At 50.8% G+C, this 26,571-nt stretch overlaps 1 protein-coding gene across 1 annotated transcript; it reads left to right on the top strand.

Moving 5' to 3' along the window:
* Positions 1 to 200: 200 nt before the first annotated feature.
* P3H3 (prolyl 3-hydroxylase 3) lies at positions 201 to 25,569 on the top strand. Its single transcript, XM_077345771.1, has 15 exons — positions 201 to 790; positions 3,854 to 4,006; positions 7,807 to 8,005; positions 11,510 to 11,641; positions 11,751 to 11,884; positions 12,654 to 12,743; positions 13,942 to 13,994; positions 14,212 to 14,279; positions 15,209 to 15,333; positions 16,224 to 16,319; positions 17,433 to 17,583; positions 21,132 to 21,249; positions 22,740 to 22,815; positions 23,429 to 23,569; positions 24,477 to 25,569. Exons 1-15 carry the CDS (start codon positions 365 to 367, stop codon positions 24,693 to 24,695), a joined length of 2,181 nt encoding a protein of 726 aa, XP_077201886.1. The 5' UTR covers positions 201 to 364; the 3' UTR covers positions 24,696 to 25,569.
* Positions 25,570 to 26,571: the final 1,002 nt, after the last annotated feature.

Here is a 26,571-nt window from a genome sequence, read left to right as displayed (position 1 = left end):
GCAGCCAGCCGGGTCCCGTTAGAGCTGTTCTCGCAAAGCTCCCTCAGCCCTACCTGCCTTCCAGGGGAGAGGAAGGGAAAGGGATTTGTAAGCCGCTTCTGGCCTCCTGCAGGTAGTGAGAGAAAAAAGGGAGGGTATAAAATCCCTCTTCTTCTGGCGCCTGGGCCTTGGTCGTCTTGCTTTGGCCGGCTCTCCAGACGGGCGGGCCTTGCGGGTCCCTCCTCCTCCTGGTGCTCCTCGGCATTCCCAGCCTCCGGCTCCCCGCCTCCCTCTCCCGCTCCGCCAGCAGGGCAGGCCTCCTTCCTTTCCCTTCCTTCCCTTCCCTCCCCGCCGCGGCCAGGCAGCGAAGGCGCTCCTCCCGGCCATGCGTGTCCCCGCCGGCCGCCTGCTGCTGCTGAGCGTGGCCGTGGCGCTGGGCCCCTGCAGCCCGCCGGCCCCCTTCGACCTGCTCTACGCCGACGGCGTGCGGGCGTACTTCGCGCAGGACTGGGCGCGGGCGGCCGAGCTGCTGCAGCGCTCCGTGCACGGCTACGCGCGCCTCCAGGACGCCCGGCGCCAGTGCCAGCGCGGCTGCCAGGCCGAGGCCGGCTGGGCGCTGCAGGGGCCGCCGCTCGGGCCGCCCTGGGAGAGCGCCTTCTTCGGCCGGGTGCTGCAGCGGGCCGAGTGCCTGGAGGAGTGCGCCGGCCGCCGCCTCGACGGGCAGCCCTCCGTGCACCGGGCCGCCGCCGAGATCCGGCGCGACTTCGAGGCCAGGGAGCCCTACAACTACCTGCAGGTGGCCTTCTTCAAGGTGAGGGCTCGCCGTGGGGTTGCCACGCTCCCGGTGGGGCCTGGAGATCTCCCCTGCTCCCCCGCTGCTTTGGAGGGGGCCTCTCTGGCATTCTACGCCGCAGGGATCCTCGCTTCTTAATCCCCATCCCTAAATCTCTGGGAATATCCCAACCCTGAGCTGGCAACCCGAATACCATGAAATAACCCGGCATTTGTGGCCGAAGCATTTCCAGAGGACTTGTGCCGCTGCAGGGTCGCGTTAGGTCCTGGGATTAGGTCCTGGGTGAGGCAAGTGCAAATCCCTGTGCTGGCATGGAAGTTTAGGCTGGACGCACCCTTCTCAGCCTAGCCTACCTCACAGGGTGGTTGTGAGGACTAAATGGAGGCGGAGAGAGCGAGCGCTGTAAGCCACTTTGTGTTTCCACTGAGGAGGAAGGTTTTGTTCCTATCGCAGGTTTCCCTCTCAAAAGTTAGCCGTAGAGCAGGGGTAGTCAACCTGTGGTCCTCCAGATGTCCATGGACTACAATTCCCATGAGCCACTGCCAGCGTTTGCTGGCAGGGGCAGGGGTTGACTACCCCTGCCGTAGAGGACTAGGCCTTTTAAAAAAATGTGCAGGCCGACCTACAACATGTGCCATTCTCAAAGGGACGAGATGTACAGATCCCCAAGAACATCGATGCTCTTCAAAAAGCCAAACCTCGCAAAAGTTAGTTTCCCTTTGATATAACAATCTCCTGTGTTTGCGTTCTCTGATCCCCGCTTCCGAAGATTGTCGCCCACTCCGTGTAGGCTGCTAAATGTCACGGGATGGGACTGTGCGCATGCAAAGAACACAACACGGGTTGCGTCGCGGTGGTGAGAGTTAGGCACATGAATTACAGTCACAGGCTGTTGTGGTGCTCCACATTGGCCTATCCCAAAAGGCCTGATAGAGGGAGCGGAAGGAAAGGGACTATTTTAAACCTATTATCAGATTTGGCAATGAGTAGTACCATTCTTATTTTTTTTTACTTCATTGATCCCCCACCTTCCTCCTCAGTGAGGACCCCAAGATGGCTTACATTCTTCACCTCTTTTCTATTTCATCATCACAACAACCCTGCAAGGCGGGCTGTGCTGAGAGTGGGTGACTAATCCAATGTCATGCAGAAAACTTCCATGGCAGAACAGGGATTCAGACCTGGGTGTCTCAGGTCCTAGTCTGCCTAACCTTTGCACCATCTCATAGTATGATCCATCAGCATCCTTTCCCTCCCCTTCTCCCAGCTTCAGATTAGGAAATTCACATTCTCCCAGGACTCTTACATGATCCCTTGTAGTTGCTTTTTTTTTTAATGCTACAAATAATTTCACGGACTTACACAATACTGAGTTTAAAAGCTTGGAAACAAAATGTGAAAGTTGAGCATCCCAATTATTATTATTTATTATTATTATTTGTTGAATTTCTAGACTGCCCTCCCGAAACTGGCTCAGGGTGGTGTACGCAATGCAATTAACAGATAGCTAAAACCATCAATGGAATAAAACATAAAACAGTAAACATTAAACAATATGAAACATATTAGCAAACTAGCAGCATTCGGAAACAGTAGCAGCATCGGTTAGGGAAAAGCCCCGGGCCCTAAATTTCAAGCTATGATTATACTTAAAGGTGGAATGTGCCATTGTTATACCCAACTATTGGAGACACCATAGGGCGGGGGGGGCAAACTGTGGCTTTCCAGATGTTCATGGACTACAGTTACCATGAGCCTGGGCCATGCTGGCAGGGGCTCAATTTGACCACCCTGCCATGGGTTTTTCAGTAATAGAGACAAACCGGGGGGGGGGGGGGTGTTTGCCATTGCCTGCCTCTGCCTAGCTGCCCAAGACTTTATTGGTCTCCTATCCAAGTACTAATCGGGGCTGACCCTGCTTAGTGTCCAAGATGCGTTGAAATCTGTCTAGCCTGGGCCACCAGTTTAGGGTAATTATTCTTTAGGAACTCCTATATTTTTATCCAATATGTGGTTCTGCTTTCAGAATGACCATTGTTCTAAACCAGGGGCTCATGGGAATTGTAGTCCATGGACATGTGGAGGGCCACAGTTTGCCCACCCCTATTCTAAACTATTCCTGATCTCATATGATATGCTTTCCGCCGGGCCTGCAAGACAGACCTCTTCTGCCAGGTTGAGGCCGGGCTGAGGTCCCGAAGTTACTATTGGTGGATCCCCTAAAATTAGTTAGATCAGGACCCTCGCTCCTAACGAAAGAGCTCTTGATGGCAGCTGGACAGGGGAGGGAAGATGGAGAGTTAACTCCAATGAATTAGCCATCTTTTAATGTATTTGGGGGTTTTATGGGATGGGTTGTTGTATTCTTTTATTGTAAACTGCCACAAGTCTCTGACAGCAGCGGTATAAAAGTTGAAATATAAATAAATATTAGAATGTCTTCACTATAACTCTTTATCACAATTTATGGATTGCCTCTGTTTTAACTAAACTACCTTCGGGCCAAGTACCTCTCCCACATCTTTGCCTTAAAGAAATCAAGGCAGCTTATTTGGCGCTTAAGGTCATTGGCTCAAAGGAGATTGAAGGAAAGTAAGTACTAAGCTGTTCCATAGACCTGTATTGTAGGTGCGCATGTCAAAGGCACAAATCCCTGTCGTTTAAAAAAAAAACTTCCTGTCTGTGCCACTAACGTGCCACATTAGTAATTATACAGTTCCATAAGAAAGTTCTTAAACTGCCACCCACCCCATTTTAATCTGAAAGAGGCCTTTTGACGTTGCCAAATATCTCTTCCCTATCCCACAGTCTGTAGCCATTCCCTTTTCTCCTGCCATGGCTTTAGGAATGCCAACCTCCAGGTGGGACCTGGGGACCCCCTGGAATTACAGGTCATCTCCAGACTGAAGAGATCAATTCCCTTGGAGGAAATGGCTGCTTGGGAGGGTGGGCTCCATAGACTCCCCTCCCTGCCCCCAATCCTGTCCACTCCCACCCCCACCCCCAGTTCCTCCAGGAATTCCCCAAGCCAGAGGTGGCAGCCCCCCCTGGCTCCTCCACTCAGCCATTCTGTCTCCACAGCTCAAGAGGCTGGATGAGGCCGTTTCGTCCGCTCACACTTTCTTCGTGGCCAACCCTCAGCACTTGCAGATGCGCGAGGATATGGAGAAATACCAGCGCATGGCAGGGGTGAAAGCAGAGAGCTTTCGGGATCTCGAGGCTGTGCCGCATTGGGTAAGGCCCTGATGGGAACCGGGATGCTCTGAGGCTGTTTGGAAAGGCCGCTTCGTAGAAGCAGGGAGACTCGTTGGGCGGAAAATCAACATTTCTACTTGTGTCCCCGTGTGTTGTTTTCTGTACTGTTTTTATTACCTGGTCAGAGGAATACCAAAGTGATATACCTGCTGTAGTGGCTGGGAAGAGTGGCAGCCTCTAATCTGGAGAACTGGGTTTGGTTCCCCACTTCTCTACATGCAGCAGACTGGGTGACCTTGGGCATATCACAGTTCTTCTAGAGCTCTCTCGGCCCCATTACCCTCAGGCACATGAGGCCTGCAGGGTGCCCTTGGGCCTGTCACAGTTCTCTCAGATCTCTCTGCCCCACTTCCCTCACAAGGCGTCTGCTGTGTGGAGAGGAAAGGTAGGTGATTGTAAGCTGCTTTGAGATACACGAGGCCTTCTGGGTGACATTGGGTCCTTCACAGTTCTCACAGAGCTCTCTCAGCCCCACTTACCTCACATGGTATCTGTTGTAGAGAGAGAAATATGATTCTAGGCCACTTTGCGACTCCATTCAGGTAGTGAAAAGCAGGTACAAAAAAACCCCAGCTCTTATTATTTTCTGCCCTATTCTCTAAGACTGTCTCTAACTGCTGAGCAACTCTGAAGCACCCTGTAGGGCGCTTTCCTCAGCAGGTGCAATTTTACTGGGAGTCCCTGGCCAGAAGGAGGTTCACCTGGCCTCAAACACGGCCAGGGCCTTATTGGTCCTGGCCCCAACCTGGTGGAATGAGTTCTCGGGAGGGCTGCAAGCCCTGACAGAACATCCTCAGTTCCGCAGGGCCTGTAAAATTGAGCTCTTCCGCCAGGTCTTTGGTGGAGCCAGGGTGGTTAGATTTGGACCCTTCCCCGAATTTGGAAGATCCCGTCAGGCATGGGAGTGGCAGGTTATACATTAAATTAAAGGGTGGGTGGGTCGATTGGTTGGTAGGTAGGTAGGTAGGTAGATGGATGATTGGGGGGGGGGGAGAGAGAGAGAAAGAAAGAGAGAGAGATCAAACCATCAGGAAGAAAGTAAGTAACACCCTGTTACCAAGGGGAGGATTAGTCAAGCGACAGAGTTTGTCAAGCAGCAAATTTTGAGTGTAGCTGCCTTGTAGGTAAAGGCAGGGGTGCCTTGTCACTTGGAAGATTCACTGTGGCCTTTTCCACATGGCCACACTTTCCTTTGAAAACCCGGTACAGCTGCTGATGCCACAGCGGCACATGGCTTCTGTGTGGTAAGTTTCCTCACATTCTCCACGTGGCAGCTCTTCACCCATGGCTTTTGTGAACTAGCTTTAAAGCAGCAGTTGACATGCAAATGTACTGTTGCATCAATGCAGGGGTCCATAGTTGCCTGTGGGCACCATAGGTGCCTGCCAACACCTTTCCTGATTTCCAGCATGTTTTTTCAAAAGTGGGCATGACCAGGTCAGGGCTGTTGAGAGCCAGTTTGGTGTAGTGGTTAGGAGTGCGGACTTCTAATCTGGCATGCTGGGTTCAATTCTTTGCTCCCCCACATGCAACCAGCTGGGTGACCTTGGGCTTGTCATGGCACTGATAAAACTGTTCTGACCGAGCAGTGATATCAGGGCTCTCTCAGCCTCACCTCCCTCACAGGGTGTCTGTTGTGGGGAGAGGAATGGGAAGGCGACTGTAAGCTGCTTTGAGCCTCCTTCCGGTAGGGAAAAGCGGCATATAAGAACCAACTCTTCTTCTTCTTCTTCTTCTTCTTTGGAGGTTTGATTTGGCTGTGCAGATATATTTTTTTTAATGTTGCTTCGACAGCCACTCCCACCACGTCACAAGGATCTTCACAGTGTGACGGAAGGTCAGCTGCAGCCACCGTTTTGTGGCTGGGCCCGCCACGCTATGCCAGGATTCCAAAGGTTCTTGCAGACTCAAGAACACAAGGAACCCCGTGTCGGTGTATTGCCAATTTGTTAAAAACATTAGCCCAGCCATCTGACCTGGCCAGCCTGGCAAGCATTCTCTTCTTGCTTCCTTTCAGAGAGGATGCTGGGAAGAGAGAGCTGAAGTGGCCCAAAACGAATCCATATTCTTGATCAGGGGTTCCTTTCAGGGTGAAACCCCAGTATTTTATTCATTTACTTCGTTAATACCCAGCCTTTCCCTCCAGATAGATACCCCACCCCAAACCGCTTATATCATTCTCCATGCCTCAGTTTTGCCCACACAACAACCTGATGAGGTAGGCTAGGCCGAGGAACCGTGTGCGATTGGCCCGAGGTCACCTGGGCAGCCTCCATTGGAGGATTCAAACCCGGCTCTCCTGGATCCTAAGGTTCCACGCCAGTTCTCTCTGGCATGCGCAGGAAACTGCCTGCAATGGATGCACTTCTGCATTCGCTCCACTTCTCCAGGACTTTGTTCACCTGGAGGTTCTGCTTTGCAGATGGGGGACAATCTCCCTGGGTAGTAGCACAGCAGATGGCTGGCCCCGTAGAGTGCTTGCATCCCCCAGAGTATGACAGGGAGGGGGACTTTGGCTGAGAGACAACCTGGCCAGGGGTAGGAAGCAGCTTGTGAAAGATACTTGTGGGAGGTAAACTCTTCCCTTCCCAAGGATGAGCACATGGTCTCCAGTTGCAGCTAAGGGAGGGGTGGGGGACAGCTTGTAAACAAAGAAAATTGCAGGGCACACAGTGGGCATTTTGATAACAGGATGAAGTCAGGGGGTTTCGAGGCAGTGGCATGACCTTATGATGGGAAAGCGGGTGATTTGATCCCGGTTGATAGTTGAGGTATAGCTGATAGCAGAAGAGTGTGTTTTTATACTGGATTTATCTCTAGCTGAATCACAAAGCAGCTTGCAATTGCCTTCCCTTCCTCTCCCCACAACAGACACCCTGTGAGGTAGGTGGGGCTGAGACGCCTCTGAGAAAACTGGGACTGGCCCAGGATCGCCCAGCAGGCCTCCTGTGTCTCAGAGGGGCTTACAATTGCCACCCCTTCCTCTCCTCACAACAAACACCCTGTGAGATAGGTGGTGCTGAGGGAGCTCTGAGAGAACTGGGACTGGCCCGGGATCACCCAGCAGGCCTCATGTGTCTCAGAGGGGCTCAGAACCGCCCCTTCTTCCTCTCCCCACAACAGACACCTTGTGAGATGGCTGGATGTAGAGGAATCAAACCCTAGATTAGGGGCCACTGCTCTTCACCGTGACACCACGCTGGCTTTTAAGTCCATGGAAAGGTTGCCAGCCTTCATATGGGGCCTCAAGATTGCCACAAATCCCCACTGTTCTTCAAAGCAGTGGTCCCCAACCTTTTTGAGGCTGGGGACCGGCATGCGCAATGTGCGGGCGCGGCCCTGATTCCCTCTTTCCCCCCTCCCGCAGTAAGAAGTTTCCTGGGGCGCAAGCTTGCGGGGGGGGCGGGGAGAGGGAGCCGCGACCCGGCGCCAAGGCCTTCGGGCCGCGGGCCGCGGGTTGGGGACCACTGCTTCAAAGAACAGAGATCAGACCCCCCCCCCAGGGAAAATGGCTGTTTGGAGACTGAATATTTGGGCCTTATACCCCACAGAGGTCCCTCCCTTCCGAAAAAAACCCCTCTCTTCAGGCTTTGCCTCCAAATCTCCAGGAATTCCCCACCTGGAGTTGGCAAGGCTCTCCATGGGGCTCTAGTCCTCTGTTTGCCTGCGCTGTTCTGACAGACCCCTAGAGGGCAGCACCTTCCTATTAGAGAGCCACACTCCTGGACCATTCTCAAGATCACTAAATGACGGGGGGCCGTGGCTTTGTGGCTTCGCAGGTGGCCTACGAAGCCGGGCTGCACCATTACGGTGCGGATGACTACCAGCAGGCCGTGGCGAGGCTGGAGGAGTCGCTCAGCGAAGGGCTTCTGGCACTCCAGGACTGCCGAGCCCTCTGCGAGGGGCTGCAGGAGGAAGAAGAAAAGGAGGAGGAAGAGGAAGAGAAGACTCAACTTGGCCTCTATGAATCCATCGCAGGTAGCGGCTGCCAGCTGGTTGGCTAAAGAAGGCCCTGCATGCGGTTTGGGGGGAGGGAGCAAAGTTGCCTGCACGAAAACACATCTCCAAATAACATGCTTCCAGAAATGTCCCTCTTGAGTATTTGGCTGGTAAATATTCTCCTGCTATGGATTTGCAACCAAAAGAAGTAAGATGTTGGATCCACAACTGCATGGGTGGACTGTAGTGGGGGGAAAGGGCTTTCTTTTTGCTAGCATCTTTTGGGGGAGCTGTATCTATCTCTCTTGTCTCCTTTTATTAACATTTTATTATTAGCATTTTATTATTAACGTATTAACATTGGACTCAGGGTTGCTTTTCAGCTCCAGTGCACATTTATCCTTCACAAAATCTGTGGAGGTTATGAAACTGTATAATTCACATTGTTACTTGTTTATGTATTACATTTCTAACCTTCCTTCCGAGGCTGGTTATGGATGCAGTTAAAGCAATGAAACATGAATGATACATTAGCAATTAAAACCAATTAATAATTAGAAGTATCGATACAAACGCATTATATCATTGTCAGCTAGAAGGTTTATCGCTGCCGATAAGATGATCCCAGGCCAGGTATTAGTAGACGTGTTTGTGTATGTTGGGAAGGCCCATAAATATGTGATGTTTATTCATTTGCTTGGCTTCTCTCAAGATGGGAACTGAATCTTTCATTCCCCTTTGGGTAGTGGAGGCCCTTTTCTCTTTTCCCTTTTTCAAACCCTCCCCCCCCCCAAGCAATTTGAAGGCTGGGGAGGCTTTCCTCAGGCCCGGAGAGCCAATCCACAGATTGTGGGATCCTTCTCAATATTTGCAGGAGCACTTTGTGGAATTGGTTGATCTGCATCACTTTGACGGAGCTGCCTCTGCTTTCCCTCCTTTGTGATGCCTACAAATCGCCTTCATTCTTCTTTCTTCTTCCCAAGCTTCAAATATTGATCGCTGCATCTCACCCGTTTCTCCTGCACGTCAAAAACTCTTCTTCCTTTTATTCACCCTCTTCTGACTGTTGCTAGTAAGTATTTGTACGTGAACAGAATGACAGAGATCCTGACCTGTGATAGGAGGGGAGGGAGGAATTGATTTTTCTGGACTGGTTTTCTTTGGGTGTTGAATTTCTAATTTCTGTTAACCGGAGGCTAGGGCTGGTTTGGATCTTTTAAATTATCCTGTTTAGAAACAAAACTAAGTGGTGGCCTGTTAGATCTGTGGATTCAATGGCCAGGACACTGGGAAATGATTTCAGCTTTTTATTGCAGCCCCAGCATGATGGCAGCAGAACCAAAACCGAACTGAATAGCCCACCAAAAAAACCCCAACATATCTACACATATAGAACAAAAGAGCTGCCTGTCAGGGCGTGCTATTGGTGACTGTCACTTTAAACTGTCTGAATCTGGCACATGTTGATCTTCGGCAGGTCTACAGACATAACGCAACATGGCCTGATCCTGTGCGGGTTTACTCAGAAGTAAGGCCTCACTCACAAGGCATAATCCCATGTATAGTTTGGATAGATTTACGAATTTGGATTATTTATTTTTATTAATTTGATTAATTTGATTTCTATACTGCCCTTCCATATGGCTCAGGGCGGTTTACATACAACATCGTAGGGGGATACGTGGAACGAATCAACTTGCAACATAGTCAAATACAACAATAACAATCCAACAGTGGTTCTAAACAACACAACTTCAGTGATCCCAACAACAACAATATAACAAGAACAGAAATTTAGCTAAAGCCCCTAGAGAGGTCAGGCTGGTTCAGGCCATGGAGGGGATGTCAGAGGTGGGGGGGACCTGTGGTCGGTCTCAGGCAAATGCCTGGTGGAGGAGCTCCCTTTTGCAGGCCCTGCGGAATTGTGGGAGTTTGGGCAGGGCCCTGATGTCTTCAGGGAGCTTGTGTGTGGGCCAGGACAGAAAAAGCTCTGGCCCTCGTTGAAGACCGCCATGCTTGTTTGGGCCAGGGATCACCAGCCAGTTGGCAGATCTTAACCTTTCTGTTTCTTTCACTAAACTTATTTCTGGCGTTTTTTCTTAGATCTGCCCTTTTTCTCGATCTTGATTCTTCCTGTCTCCTCTGCTCCTTGACACCATTGGCAAATGAACAGAAAGTCCTGAGCGGTAAACCTGATTTTGCTGCCCGCTCTTCTACGCTGTGTCTCCCCTCTGGTTCCATGCACTCCAAATATTGGTTCGCCTGAGTATTCTACTTTATCGCGCTGTGCTATTTCGGCCTGTTCCTACATCAGTGGCCAGCTTCTGAGATGTCATGTCTGCCACCTCCAAAACATTCCAGAAATTGCCAATAAAATGACAGCATTTGTCATTGACAACTTTCACATTTTAAAGTTTCATATTCCAGATCTGCATAGTGGAATTGGGAACGTTGGCAGACAGTGAGCATTTGTTGACATTTGTTCTGCGCCTAGCCTTTCGTGGGGATCCAAGGCAGGAAGGGCGTTCCCCAGAAAGAGGCAGTTTTTGCAGAGCCCCTCCGCAGTGTTTTAAAACCTCAGAGGAGATGGATATGGAGTGGTGGGCCCTGTGGTATGGGTGTGCCATAGCCAGAAAAGTCAGTGTGCTTAATTATGTGAGTGGGCACAGCATGGAGTGTGCGTAGGCCAATAACAACAAAGAAAGAAAGCGCAGGGTCTGGTTGTGCTATTAAGCTATTAGAGCAGCTGTTTATTAGATAACTCCATTCTAGATAGCTAGTCCCTAATCTAATCTAGTCCCTAATCTAATCTAGCTAGGTGGATGGGGAGAGATGCAGGAGGGTATCTCTACATCTTCCTTACTGCAAGCAGGCAGAGCGGAAGTGAAGAAACAGGACACAGGAGGTTGCCCCTAAGAGACTCCGCCTAACCTTAAACGGATAGCGTCAGAGAGATCAGAAAGGGGAATTCCTGTCTGTCTCACTGCCTCAAGGATAAGGAATCTTTCCCTGCTGCAGGCTGAGGCAAAGGCATCTCACAGAGGACAGCTTCCCCTGGGAGAAACTTTCACAAACTGTTACTTGAGGCCAGCAGCCCAACTTGCAGTCTTGTTGATTAGCAGAGGTGGAGGATTTAAGAAGAAGAAGAATTCTTCTTTTCATTGACTGGAGGAATCTCAAAGTGGCTTGCAATCACTTTCCCTTCCTCTCCCCACAACAGACGCCCTGTGAGGGAGGTGGGGGTGAGAAAGCTGTGAGAGAACTGCTTTGTGTGGACAGCACTATCAGGGCTGTGACTGGCCCAGGGTCACCCAGCTTGGCTTCACATAGAGGAGCTGGGACTCAAACTCAGATCGCCAGATTAGAAGCCACCCCTCTTAACCACAACACCACACTGGCTCTCTTGGGCCGACAATCAGGCAGCAAGATGACGCAGTTACCGAAAACATAGGCGGGACAGGAACATGAAGCTATTGTAGCATGTTGTTGAGCCCTTGGAAGTTACCAGACTGGAGACCATCATGCTCTCTCTTTGCCTCCCAGCCCACTACATCCAGGTGTTGAAATGCCGGCAGAAGTGCGTCCTGGACATCAGCACCAAGCCGGGGAGGGTGTCTTCCGTAGAGGACTTCATCCCTTCTCATTTTGACCTGCTGCAGTTTGCCTATGGCCAAGGTATACAAGCCCCAAGCAGGCTGCGGGGAAGCCTGGAGCTGTCTCTCTCCGGGATGGTGGGAAACGTGGCCAGGAGGGGGGAGTGCCTTGACTTTCCGCTCTCTTTCAGTCGGGAACCAGACCCTCGCGGCCGAATGTGCGGCAACCTACTTGCTCTTCTACCCCTCGGACGAGAGGATGCTGGAGAAGATGAAGCAGTATCAGGCGGCCCTGGGAGCCAAAGCATCGGTAGTCGCCAGAGAGGTACTGGTGATATTCGCCCAGCCTGGAATCTGTCTCCCTGGTCCTCCTGGGCCAATCAGGGTCCTTGAGAGTCCATGGGAGCTCCAGTGGGGGTCTGTGGCCTTTCCCCTCCTGCCTTCATGGATTCAGCCACAAGTCAGGGAACCGTTCACTTCCATGGCTCCCCCTCCTCTCTCGCAAGCATGAGTGGGGTCTCTCGTGGTTCTGAGGGAGGGGGCAGAGCCTGCATGCCTATTCCCGCCTTAAACTGCTTCCTCTCTCCCTCCCTCAGTCCTCCTAGAGACTGCCTGTTAACACGGGTGGTGATGTCACTTCCAGCAACATGTCACTTCCGGGGGGCGTGGCTGGGAGACGTGGCCAGCTGACATCACTTCCGGGGCTCCTTGAAGCCTGAAAAATTGCTTCTCCACAGGTGTTTTATGCATGTGGGGCAACAAAACTGAGGAAATGACTCTGCCCAGACAATATTTTGGCAGGGGGAATCAGCTGGGGATGGGACGAACCCTGTCTCCCCCACCAACAACTTTCCGAGCCTGAACAGCCCCCCTTTTTAAAAAAGTTAACCACCATTCTCTGCAGCCTATATCCAATTTTTTAAAAAAAACTGTGCCTCTAAGTTTGGGCCCAAGAGAGAGAGAGGAGAAGGATTCATTGCCAGGGGAGATGGCAGGGTATATTTTCCGGAACGTTCTGCCGAGGTGTTCCCACTCAAGTGAAACTGGAAGGGTTTTTACATGATGTGGCATGAACAGCTCAGTTTTATCCACAGGCAATTCGCAGTTACATTCAGAGGTCCCTCATGGAAAAGAAACTGATCTACTATGCCGTGGAGCACCTTGGAGAAACTTTTGATGACCCCGTAAGTAGGCACGGCCTCCTTTGGAAGGGGTGGGCTCTTCTGGGCCTCATCTCGACTGGCTTGTTTTCCTCACCTGAGGATCCCAATCCAGCAAGTTGTTATCTGGGCATTTGGCTTAAAAGTCTGGAGGAGATCTTTCCTCCTGTCCTGGGAAGATTTGCCATCTTAAGGGAACAGGGCGAGGTCCTTCCAGAGGGCCCCTGCTGCTCTAGGGGGGCAAATCCCCAAAGCCAGGAGTGCGGGAACATTCTTGATAACGACACAAGGCGTTTATTTTCCTCAGGCAGGAGAGCTCTGTGCTTACTGAAGGAAGCCAGCCAGTCAAACTGTTAAGTGCAGGGGTGGAAAACTTGTGACTGCTGGCTGCTCATGGGAATTGTAGTCCCCAGACGCCTGGAGAGCTACAGTTTGGCCACCCCCCGGCTTAGCCTGTTGTAGTCCCACAGTGATCCCTGTTGTGTAGACTAGTTGGGGTGTGTGTGAGGACTGGGTAGGGTTGCCAGCTCTGGGGTGGATCCTGCAGAGAGCAGGGGTTGGGGAGGGAAAGGGACTTCAGTGGGCTATAAGGCCATACAGTCCATCTTCTAAGCCGCCGATTTCTCCAGGGGAACAGTTGAGAGCCAGCTTGATGTAGTGATTAAGAACAGCAGCCTCTAATCTGGAGAGCCGGGTTTGATTCCTCACCCCTCTTCCACATGCAGCCAGCTGGGTGACCTTGGGTCAGTCACAGTTCTCTCAGAGGTCTCTCAACCTCATCTACCTCATAGGGTGTCTGTTGTGGGGAGAGGAGGGGTAGGCGATTGTAAGCCCCTTGGAGACATGTGAGGCCTACTGGGGTGACTTTGGGCCACACACAGTTTTCTCAGAGCTTTCTCGGCTTCACCTATCTCACAGAGTGTCTGTTGTGGGGAGAAGAAGGGAAGGTGATTGTAAGTGCCTTTGATACTCCTTTGGGTAGTGAAAAGCGACGTACAGGAAAACAGCTCTTCTTCCTCATTTCTGTTGCCAAGAGATCAGCTGTAATATTGAGGGCTCTCCAGATCCCACCTGAAGGCTGGTCTCCCCATGTAATGGAACCGTTTGCCATCCTTGGGGGAGGCAACACAAACCATAGGATCTGTGTCCTCTAGTGTGCAGCAATGGGGGGGGGGACTAGGTCTGTCACTGTGCAGCCACAAAGGTTGGTTTGTTTCTGTAGGATCCGTGGACTCCGGAGGAGTTGATCCCAGAGGGCATGAAGGCAATACACAGGTAAGCCCCACAGGTGTTCTGAGCTAGGCCCAGGTAAAGGGGGAGGGACATCTTGAAACTTCCATGGAGAGAGGTGGCTCCTTTTGAACAGGGCAAGCATTGAAACAGAAATCATGAACAGAAGTGCTTGTGGCTGAGCTTTTTTGTTGGGGGGGAGGGATGGCCTCAAGCCCTTGAATCCTGGTTTTGACAGTCCTTTCTGCATTCCCTCCCCCAGAGAAGAGCAAGAGAAGCAGAGGCTGGAGGCCCCAGAGACGGAACAGCAGCAGCAGCAGCAGCCAAGAGGTGAGTGGCAAAAGCAGAGCTGCAGGGCAAAAGGGCTGAACATTTTCACGGGAAGGGGACGGCCTAGAGCAGGGGTGGCCAAACTGCAGCTCCCCAGATGACCGTAGACTACAATGACCAGGAGCCACCAGGAGGTCCACCTGTGGGGCCAGAACTCCAGAAGCCCTCCAACTGTGGCCCTTCAAGCACCAAGTACACAGAGCATCACTGCCCCAGACACAGTATGCCACCAGTACGCTGTGGCTAAAAGCCACTGGTGAACCTCTGCTCCAGATGTTTATCCAATGCCCATCCAAGTGCGATCTGATGGCACTTTTAAGAATTGTAACAGAGCCTGACAGGGTGATGCTAATAAGTGTTGATACTCACAGATATCAGAACAGGGAACTGTGTTAGAAGAGCAGATGTCCTCCTTTGCTTTCCTTTAGGCACAGGGATACGACTTGGGAAGGGTTCCTTATCTATGCACATCTGCATGATCCTGATGGCTGGGTAGCTCCCACCGGCACAGAATATGGCTATCAGAAGGGGGGTGTTAGTTTCTTCTTCTTCTTCTCCTCCTCCTCCTCCTCCTCCTCCTGGGTTTAAGGTATTTGTTTTCATCACTTTCTGAGTTGGAAATGGCATCCCCGGGGGACTGGCACTCCCTATCTAAACCAGGACATCGGTTAAGATTAGTAGCACAGGAGGAGGGTGAGAAACCTAATTCTAGGTCCTTGGGCCAATAGACTCTCACAAGCCTCTTAAATTTCTCGTTCCTTCCGCAGCCCTCTTAAATTGTTGCAGAGGATGCAAAATTTCCCTACTTTAGAAGGCGATTGGACTGATTCAGATGCCTTCGTTGGCCGTTGTGTATTGGGTTGGCTCGACTTGTTGCTTGGAAAATAAATCTAAAATGCTGTAAATAAATACATTTCACCCCACTGCAGGCCTGCTGCCCTTTGAGGGCGTGACCATCACCATGGACTCCCAGCAGCTCAATGGCTCTCAAAGGGTCGTCATGGACAGAGTCCTGACCGAATCAGAATGCAAAGACGTCCTTCGCTTGGCCAAGGTGAAGACGGGTGCCGGCCAAACTCCAGCACCACCCTTGCCAACCGCAGGAGAGCTGTGGTGGCGATGAAGGTTGTGGGGGCACGGAGAACAGTGCTGGGTCCCTCGCTGGAAGGGCGCTAGAGAGATTCACGGAAAAGAGGCCCATCAACAGCTGCCAGCCATGGTAGCTGAAGGGAGCCTTCCACAGAGGCAGGAAGCCCTGGATTCCAGTGCTGTGAGGCCGCATCAGGAGTAGGCCTCAGCCTCTGTGCCCTGTTCGTTTACCGGTTAGCCATTGGGTGAGGCAGGATGCTGGACTAGATGGACCACTGGGCTGATTCTGCAGGGCTCTTCTCGTGTTCTTATGTCCTTCACACTGTCATCAGGAGCCAGTGTAGAGGGCCAGTGTCTTGGTGAAGAGCGGGGGCCTCTAATTTGGAGAACCTGGCTTGATTCTGCACTCCTCCACAGGCAGCCAGCTGGGTGACCTTGGGCCAGTCAGGGTTCTCTCAGGACTCTCTCAGCCTGACCTACCTCACAGAGTGTCTATTGTGGGGAGAGAGAGGAGAGGTGATTAGAAGCCCCTCTGAGACACCTGAGGCCTACTGAGTGACCTTGGGCCAGTCACAGTTCTCCCAGGGCTCTCTCAGCCTCACCTACCTCACAGAGTGTGTATTGTGGGGAGAGTGAGGAGAGGCAATTGGAAGCCCCTCTGAGACACCTAAGGCCTACTGAGTGACCTTGGCCCAGTCGCAGTTCTCTCAAGACTCTCTCAGCCTGAACTACCTCACAAGGTGTCTGTTGTAGGGGGAGGAAGGGAAGGCTGCTTTGAGGCTCCTTCGGGTAGTAAAAAGCAGGGTGCAAAAGAACAGCTCTTTATTTCCTCCTCTTCTTCCATCTTTGTTTCAGGCAGCCGGTGGCTCAGGAGACGGGTATCGTGGCCGGCGTTCCCCACACACCCCACATGAGAGATTTGAAGGGCTAACAGTGCTCAGGGCTTTGCAGGTAAGTGTCTCAGCACTTATGGGGGGTGGGAGAGGGGGTCCAAAGGAATCACTAACTTGTCTTCAACCATGCTTGCCTGCCTATGATCTTCCTTTGCTGCCTGTTTCCTAAATCAAGACTAACATCTGTTTATCCCAGTGCCTGGGCTTCCTGCGTGTTCTGTCTAAAGGGAACTTTTGGGACGGCACTCCTAGCGTCCTGACAGCGAGGTCTGGAGGCATTGCACCCGTGATGCCTACAGGCCCATTTACATTCTCCTGTCCTTGCTTGCCTGCTTTTGGCCAGTGTTGGGGCCAGTGGTCTTCTTCCAGGACTGCTTGTTGCCACCCGGCAGGAGAGGCTCTCCATCATGCACTCTGCTCTTAGGCCTTGCAGAAGAGCCATGATCACTGATTGTGCAGGGACATAGCAGAACTCCGTGTGTGCCCAATAGCTTGCGAGGGAAGGAGGTAAACGAATGAACCAGGAGGGAGAATCAGCCAGAAAGAGTGTGGTAGCGTCCTCATATCTTGCTTTACCATGGGCTAAGAAAGCACGTGTGTCTTTACCACTTTGCAGCTTAGTAAAGGTAAAGGTATCCCCTGTGCAAGCACCGAGTCATGTCTGACCCTCGGGGTGACAGCCTCTAGCGTTTTCATGGCAGACTCAATCCGGGGTGGTTTGCCAGTGCCTTCCCCAGTCATTACCATTTACCCCCCAGCAAGCTGAGTACTCATTTTACCAACCTCAGCAGGATGGAAGGCTGAGTCAACCTTGAGCCGGCTGCTGGGATCGAACACCCAGCCTCACGGGCAGAGCTTCAGACATCATGTCTGCTGCCTTACCACTCTGCGCCACAAGAGGCTCTTAGTACAGAACTCTAAAAGGGAGAGGATCTCTCTCTCTTTCTCTCTCCCTCTCGCTTTCTCTCTCTCTCTCTCTCTGTCTCCCCCTTTCCCAATATTCCTTAGGGGTGATGCTACATCTGTTTTTTGCGTGTTGTCCTTCCCCCCCCCCTCCACTACATACCATGCACACAACACCCAAGCGCACCTAACATTTATATCACACACATATCTATGTGCCATTTTGCACCAGTGTGTCCCTCCTTCCCCCTCTCCCCCCCATCTGCAGCTAGCCGAGGAGGGCACGGTGAACTGGAGGGATGCCAAACTGCTCCTGCAAGCCAGCGAGAAATCCCGGGAGATTGTGGAATCGTACTTCACCCCTGCGAAGAGACTCTACTTTTCGTTCACGCACCTCGTCTGCCGAACAGCTGCGGAGGGTAAGACCCTCTTGACGGCACCCCCAACCGGTCTGTCTTTCGCTCTCAAATGCTGAGGAAGTGTGCATGCCCACAAAGCTTATACCCAGAAGTTAAACTTTGTTGGTCTTCAAGTTGCCCCTGGTCCCAAAGTTTACTCTGTTGCTTCAAACCAACACAGTGAGAGTCGTAATTTACCCTACTGTTGAGTTTTACATGTAAAATGGATTTAGTGTAAGTTTCTCCTGCTGGGCAAGAGACACTTCCCCAGGCCCGTTCCAGGTCGAGAAGATAATGTGTGTGTCTGGGTGTGGGTGGTGGGGTTGAAGCCCCCTTCTTCCTGTCTGCCAAGGTCCTGATTTGAATCAGGCCCCCACAGCCATGGGAATTAAGTCCCAAGCACTGAACTTCCAACGCATGGCTGACATTAAATGTTTGGTGAATCTTTTATTTGATTGCATTTTATCTTGTTAAAGTTAAAGCTTCAGTGACGTCTGGGGGCTCCGGGAGTCTCCAACCGAGGCTTTGGGGAGTCATTGTTAGTTGGAGTAGAGAGTAGCGTTCTTGATGAGTCGGTGGGACAGCTCGTGGGAGGTTAAGCGTGCTTCAAAGGAGCTTTCAGTGTTATTTGTGGAAGTGCCTCTGGATGGTTCCACGTGTGGTGAGTCTCCATTTCTTCTTACGATCCCCCAATGCTACTGAGACTCCCTGCCCAGGGACAGCCACGCAACAGAGACTGAGATCAACCGTCTGCTGCAGACAGCCAATTTTGCCTGATTTTAAAACTGGCAAATTGGGAAGTGGCAGATCAGAGCCGCAAAGCGTAATCTGCAGGGAAGTTCTCCTGTGCAACCCGTACCGATTTCAAGGAGGTTGGCCCCAGAGAACCTCCCTGGGGATGGAGACCTGCGCTGCATAGTGAGCGAGCAAGTTTGCCTGTTTTCTTTCTACAGCACCGAACCGGCCGGGTCCCTCGTAGAAAAACCATCGTAAACAGCCTGATGGTTTAATAACAGTTGTGTGCTATCAAGTCACAGGTGACTTCTGGGGCCCCTGGAGCATGAGATTGTCAAGACGGACATGAGCAGAGGTGGTTTGAAATTGCCTGCCTCTGCATAGGGGACCCAGCGTCCCTTGGGGGTCTCCCACCCAAGTATTAAGCAGGGCTGCCCTGCTTAGCTTCCACCTGCAAAGAGATGGGGCTGGTCAGGGCTATTGGGGAAGAGAGGAGTGGAGCTGGGTTTTTTATACTTCACTTCTCACTACCTAAAGGAGTCCCAAAGTGGCTTATGAACACCTTTCCCTTCCCCTCTGCACAACAGACAGAGGGTGGAAGTGGGGGGGGAGTTATTATGCCCCTTTGCGCTCCCCTGTGGGGGGCCGCAGGGGGCGATACTCTCCCCCACGCTATTTAACATCTATATGAGCCCTCTGGCACAGCTGGTCCGGAGCGTTGGGCTGAGGTGTCACCAGTATGCGGATGACACCCTGCTCTGTCTCCTGATGGATGGACTCTGCCCCAGAAACATTTGCCAGATGTTTGGAAGCGGTGTCTGAATGGCTCAGGCAGAGTCGCCTGAAACTCAACAAAGGTCCTGTGGCTGGGTAGAAGGGGGCAGAACCAGGAAGCACGTTTACCCTCCCTGGTTGGGGTGCAGCTTACAGCTGTGCCCACCGCCAGGAACCTGGGGGTGATCTTTGATGCCTCCCTATCTAGGGAGGCACAGGTCATGAAGGTAGCCCAAGTGGTGTTTTACCATCTTTGCCAAGCGCAGCTACTAGTCCAGAACACCTGGCCGCCAAGATCCATGCAGTGGTCACTTCCAGACTAGACTGCTGTCACTCGCTCTCTGCGGCCTGCCCTTGTCTCCGATCGGGAGATTGCAGTTGGTGCAAAATGCAGCTACTAGGGTCCTCATGCGGTCATCCTGGAGGGCCCATATCTAGCCTCTGTTGAGGCAGCTGCATTGGTTACCAGTTAGCTTCCGGAACAGGATTAAGGTTTTGGTTCTTATCTTCAAGACCATCTGTGGCCTGAGCCCCGCATATCTGAGGGACCGCTTGTCTCCTTATGCCCCCCATAGAACCCTCCGCTCTGCAGGTTTGAATCTGTTGGTTGTTCCTGGCCCCCGGGAGGTACGCCTGGCCTCAAACAGGGCCAGGGCCTTTTCAGTCCTGGCCCCCACCTGGTGGAATGAGCGCCTGGAAGAGCTGAGAGCCCTGACGATGCTATTACGGTTCCACAGGGCATGCAAGACAGAGCTCTTCCGCCAGGCATTTGGCTGAGGCTGGGCCAGGAAGATCGGGTCCTTCCCTATATAGGTCCACGTGGCAGACATCTGGACAGGAGTCCCCCACCCATCCCCGGGTGGTAGTGTAGGCTTGCTGTCGGGCACGGACAGGCAGAGGGGGGCAGGATGTAGATTGGATTTTGCTGCCAGTATTTGTACCTGTATTTTAGGGCTTTTATGATTTTACTGTAAGCCGTCATGAGCTGGCAGGGTCTGGGAGTGGTGGTCAACAAAAGCAAATATTAAATAAATAAATAAACAAACAAACAAACAAATAAATAAATAAAGGTCCGTGTGAAATCTGAAAACGAGGACAAAATCAGCACCATAGGCTGCGCAAGCATTTGAACTCACCTGAGTTATTCTACCTTCTTGAGTTAAACACAAGAAGGTAGAAAGCAGAGCTTGCTGGCTTTGATCTTAACAACAAAGACATAGAGTTAACAGCAACAGAGTGAAGAAGCAAATTGCCTGCTTGTGTTTCACAAAGGGTACCTGCAAGATCAGACCTTAAAAACTGTCCTGAGATTTTGGCCTTCTGCTCTCTTGCCCTTTCAAATTCTGAAACACCCAGCCGCACAAAGAGCCCTGGTGAGCTAGAAAACTTCCAGTTTGATCTGTCCTAATAAAAGAGTGCCCTGACCTGGATAGCTCAGGCTAGCCAGATCTCCTGGGAAGCTAAGCAGGGTCAGCCCTGGCTAGTGTTCAGATGGGAGACCTTCCAGGAATCCCAGGGTCATCATGCAGAGGCAGGCAATGGCAAAACATCTCAGGATGTCACATGCCTTGAAAACCCTATGAGGTTTGCCATAAATCAGCTGTGATTTGAGAGCAAAGAAAAAAGTACTACACAGCTGCTGTTCTGTAGAAACTGTCCTCTAGCTACGTCTGCTGCAAAATCTGCACTGCCCTCTTCTGGCAAAAGAAAAAGCTGGTTTTTTAATCCCCTGCTTTTCTCTACCCAAAGGAGTCCCCAAGCGGCTTCCAATAGCCTTCCCTTCCTCTCCCCACAAAAGTCACCCTGTGAGGGAGGTGGGACTGAGAGAGCTCTGAGAGAACTGCTCTGAGAAAAGCTCTAAGAGAACTGTGTATGAAAGAGTGGGACACCAAACCCAGTTCTCCAGAGCCCGCCGCTCTTAACTACGACACTACGGCAGAAGCAAAGGGTTGCAGCCTTTGTTCTTAGCAGAGGGGTGGGGGAGTGGAAGTGGAAGCAGCTCTTGTGACTTGTGGACCCCAGAACAAGGGCAGTGATGGCTTTTGTGGATCTCCCTACAGGGGAACAGGAGGGGCGCATGGACCTCAGTCACCCAGTCCATGCGGACAACTGCCTTTTGGACCCGGAAGGGAACACGTGTTGGAAGGAGCCTCCTGCTTACATCTACAGAGACTACAGGTGAGACAGTGAATGTTTAGGCAGGTGGTACGTCTAAGTACCACATTTGATATTATTATTAGTTTATTATTGTAGTCATAGACCATCAGATATCAAATGCAGGTAAAAACACTAAAAAGAAGAAGAGTTGGTTCTTATATGCTGTTTTTCTCTACCTGAAGGAGTCTCAAAGCGGCTTACATTCGCCTTCCCTTTCCTCTCCCCACAACAGACACCCTGTGAGGGAGGTGAGGCTGAGTGAGCCCTGATATTACTGAAGAAGAAGAGTTGGTTCTTATATGCTGCTTTTCTCTTCCTGAAGGAGTCTCAAAGGGGCTTACATTCTCCTTCCCTTCCTCTCCCCACAACAGACATCCTGTGAGGGAGGTGAGGCTGAGAGAGCCCTGATATTACTGCTGGTCAGAACAGCCTTATCAGTGCAGGGGCTAGCCCAAGGTCACCCAGCATGTGGGGGAGCAGGGAATCAAAAAAGCCACAGATAAACTAAAATCACATAAAAGAATATGAAGCTTAAGCATAAAACATCATAATATACCTTATCCACTATTACTGTCAGTTATCTTATTTCGGGCTCTGCTCAAATAAGCACAGAATTTGGCCACTTGGCTCGAAAAAGACAGGTTTTCGCCATTTAATAGTTTATCTAAGCGGGTCTCCTCTGAGCTATCATGGAATTACCACATTTGTTTATGGTCAAGGCCAGGAAATTAACACCAACAAAATACCTCCCTCCCTATCGGAATAGTATCTGAAACATTTAAGAACCGCCTGACGAAATCTACCCTAATGCTGACCCATCCCTGCCTCAGAAGGGTTTTTTTTCAGTTTATTTATTGGAATTGTATTTAAGTGTTTCGATGGTTTTATTACCTATCCTGAGCCTACCAGGGAAGGGCAGGCTATAATAAAGATTATTTAGTTAACGATTATTACTATTATTTATGCCGTTAACCTGGGGGGCAGAAAGCAGTTCTGCAGGGCCTGTGGTTGAGGCCCTAGACCAGGGATAGTCAAACAGCAGCCCTCCAGATGTCCATGGACTACAATTCCCAGGAGCCTCATGGCAGTTGTTGTCCATGGACATCTGGAGAGCTGTCCCAGCTTCAAAGGGAGCTTAGAGGAATCTCTGGAAGATGGGAGAGGTTATCAGCCATGATAACTCAGTGGAAGCTCCATGTTCAGAAGAAGTTTACCCCTGTTAAGTCCTGCAACTCAGCTTCCCAGAAGCTCTTGATGAGCCACAGTTGGAAAAAGAACACTGAGCTGGATGGATCTTGACCCAGTTCTACATTCTCATGACTCTCATGTGCACGATGGCTGCAGGTGCATGTTACTGTGATAGCGAGGGGATACAGAAAACGCCATGCAGTTGTGGCATTCTGTAACAACCATAGTTGTGTGTCACTCATCCTCTTGGCATCCCCGCCTCCTCTGCATTGTGATGTACGGGAAGCCAAGGATTATGAACCCTTCTCTGATCTCCTCTGCAGTGCAATCCTGTACCTGAACGACGACTTCCAAGGAGGAAACCTCTTCTTCACTGAGATGGATGCCGTGACTGTTACTGTGAGTCTGAGTCATAGCTTGGATATAGTACAAAAGTATAAGAAGGACGGTCAATACAGACTGGTATCCCATTACCTATGTGAGCCTGTGGCCAGTATTATACTATTAATATATATAAGGACTTGTCACTGATGAAAGAACTGAAAACGGAGATTACCTGGATTCAGTTTTGACAGAAGTCCTAAAGAATAAAGAAACAAGGAAAACCACAAAAATAGGACATTTTTCTTTATTTATCATATTGTCAGTGGATAGGTCTGTTTATCTGTTTAGCAGGAACAGGGAGGGCACCGGTACTGTGCCTGGGGTGGGATTCCACCCCTCGATCCAGCACACTACAGATTCACATGGGGCAACCAAAGGCAAATTCAGCCATGTTTGCCCCAGGGCAAACGTAAACTTCTTCTCCCTTTGCATTGTGTTCTATTCTCCTTCCCTTTGTTCTTCTCCAAGTCTGCACAGAACTCTGCTCCAGAACATCCTCTCCTTGTTTCCCGCTTATCACAGATCCCAGAAGGACAGTTCTTGCGCCGGGTGGTGGATGAAGAAGGGGCAGGTCAAATAAGGAGCATTTATTTACTGTTTTCCCTCCGCCCTTCTCTTTCTCGGGTAGGCCCAGGTGCGGCCAAAATGTGGGAGGCTCGTGGCGTTCAGTTCTGGTGGGGAGAACCCCCATGGTGTGTGGGCCGTGACCCGCGGGAGACGCTGCGCTATTGCCCTCTGGTACACCCTCTCTCCAGAGCATTCGGAACAGGTAAGACGGAATTGGGAAGCGAGGGGAAGGAGAGCAAGGATCGGAGACGTTGTCCAAAAAACTTGACAAAGAGGACCGTCAGCGGATTTTCAGGCATAAATAACAGCAGATGGGATTTTAGGAGCACAAAGGTTTCTTAATGCTTTGGGAAAGGGACTTGGGGAGGGGGAGATTTTGCATATGTTTTGCAACAGAAGAAGAGGAAGGAGAGCTGGTGGTTTGTACCATGTGTTTGGTACCTAAAGGAGTCTTAAAGCAGCTTACAATCACCTCCCCTTCCTATCCTCTAAAGAGGCACATGGGACCTCAACAAGGGCCAGGGCCTTTTCAGTCCTGGCCCCCACCTGGTGGAACGAGCTCCCAGAGATCAGAGCCCTGCCCGAACTTCCACAGTTCCGCAGGGCCTGCAAAAGGGAGCTCTTCCACCAGGCATTTGCTTGAGGCCGACTGACCCATAACATCTACAGGTCCCCCCCCTCCCCAGACCAAGAGGTCGAACCTACCAAGGGAGTGTCAAAGTTATGGTTGAAATGCTATTCTAGTTGGTATTGCATTGTTATTCTTATATTGATATTGATAGTGTTCTATGCACATGTTCCAAAATGTTTTATGCAAACCGCCCAGAGCCATAGGAAAGGGCGGTATAAAAATCTAAATAAATAAACAAACAAACAAAATTAAAATAGAGGTAGGTGGGCCTGAGCAAGCCCTGAGAGAACTGTAACCGGTCCAAGGTCACCCAGCTGGCTGCATGTGAAGGAGCAGGGAATCAAACCCAGTTCCCCAGAATAGAGGCCGCTGCTCTTAACCACTGCACCAAACTGTTTTTCAAGGAGAGCCACACAGTGGCACAAAACAGTATTTCCCCTTTTCACAAATAATCCCCAGTCTCTCTTGGTTTTTGCAGGAAAGGGCCCAGGCGGAAGAGCTGGTGAAACGGAAGCTGGCGGAACAGGAAGAGTCACATTTGGCCGACAAGGAGAATGCCGAAGCTGGCCGCAGCGCCGGAGATTCTCCAGAGCCTCCTGCTCCCAAGGGAAGGGCGAGATCCGCTGGCCGGAGGAGCAAGCAATACTCAGAGTCCGGGGTAGAGTCCAAGGGGCTGCAGCCCAGAGATGAACTCTGAACCAAGCAGAGATGCAACTCCTGTGCCTTTTCATCTCTAGACTGGCCCCTGTGCAATGGGTTAAAGAAACCTGCCCAGTTTCGCTATGACATCATAGCAAGGAAGATGACGACAGAAGGTGATATTTGAGCCACACCCACCATCTTCACCTGGAAGGCCTTTTGCCCCAGCCAAGGGGGCTGAAGTTGGGAGCCCGTGTATCAGAGGGCCCCGGGAAAGCACTGAGCCACGAATCCTCAGCTTCAATTTGCCAAGGCCTCCTTGGGTGGCCTTAAGCAGGACGCACTTGCTCCCTGTCTCTCTTGCTCACCCCCTCCTTTGCAATGTGAGAATAGTCATACGGATCAGACTTGCAGGGCTGTTGTGAGGGCGACTGAAATCCCATGTGAAAAGCGCTGCAAGCACTAAATGTTCTCCCCCGTTCTGAGAACCGATGAACCGGGCGGAGAAATCCTGTCGGGATAGAAACCAACCACCCTGCTGGCCCAGGCATTCCAAAGCAGGGATCTGGAATGAGAAATGTAAAGAACCCAATATAGGAGAAACTAGAAAACGGAGGATCTTCAAGCCCCGTGTTCTTGGTAACAGGCATGAGGAGCAGAGAAATGCGCTCCAGGGGTGCAACTCTGCACGTTTATTTTCCAGGTTATGTTCTGAGGCCAGCTAGTTGTTGCTCCCAGCAGATCTCCTGTAGATGGATCCGGTTCCAGGCTTGTATTAGCCAGAAGGACAAGAATTGTGTTTCTTTCAACAGGGCCTTGAATGTACCCCCAGTGCTTCCTCTCTGCAGCCATATGCTTTGCAGAATTGGTCATCGGTTCAGTTTATATCACTGTCTGAATATATTTGCTTTGCTGATTTGTTCTGCTTGAAAGTGTTTGTGTGTTTTTTTTTAAAGCTGGCCTGTTTTGTTTTGTTTTACAAGAGCCCCTCAAAGTAACAGGCTCACGGTCCTACATTGTTGAGTGGGCCTCAGGATAAAACTAGAAGTATGGGAATGGGAACTCTGGTATCTGCTGGCCCATTGGGAAGTAACTCCAGCCAAGGCAAAAATATGTTGTTTTTTTCACTTCCTTATCCAGGAAAAAATAAAGCCTTGGAAATTTGGGGGGAAATCACAACATATGCCATCCTGACTGTCCGATCAAACCTAAACTAATTTTGCTGATTTACATCATTTATAACTTACTTAGCATATAAAATTACAGTATTCGACTTATTTATGAAATGGAAAGGTTAGAAACACCTTATATTTTGTACAAACAAAATTATAAATATACCCAGTTCTTGTGGGAAACCTGCAAGCTGATGTAGGATCTTGGCACACGTACCTTAATTTTGGGTTAGAGAGAGCAAAGTTCTCAGGCATTCTGTTTTCAACTGAGGCATTGGTGCACTTTCTGTCCCACCTTCTCCTGATGGCTTTTCTCCTTTTACGGCAGAAACCAGCCTGTGGGTAAGCGTGTCACAGTGGTTTGAGGGGGAGAGGGAAATGTCAACCACATCTAGTCAAAAGGACAACAGGAGGCATGCAGGGGTGGAGAAGCGATGAAAGCCTTGCTTGCCCCCGCTCATGAAAATTAGGTTTCCTTCTGAATACAGAATTGCATCTTGGTTTTAAGAGCCGCATATCTACACAGCATGCCTACCTTGTCTTTAAAAGCATTTCACTCCCCCAAATGTACAGTTTTTTTCATTGAGTAAATTGAAAAAAGGCCTTGGGAAAAACAGGGGAAAGGTTTTGCCCCCCCCCCCCCGTTTTTATATTGAGAGGGGACTCACACACACACACACACACACAGAGGAACAAAATGCTAATGGGCTACAGGAGACAGGGGAAGGTGGGGAAATCTGATCCCATGGACCACACTCCACT

Source organism: Paroedura picta, chromosome 7, assembly GCF_049243985.1.
Source record: "Paroedura picta isolate Pp20150507F chromosome 7, Ppicta_v3.0, whole genome shotgun sequence".
Lineage (NCBI taxonomy): Eukaryota > Metazoa > Chordata > Lepidosauria > Squamata > Gekkonidae > Paroedura > Paroedura picta.
Note: the sequence above shows the minus strand (reverse complement) of the source record. Positions and strands in the feature narration are given on the sequence as shown.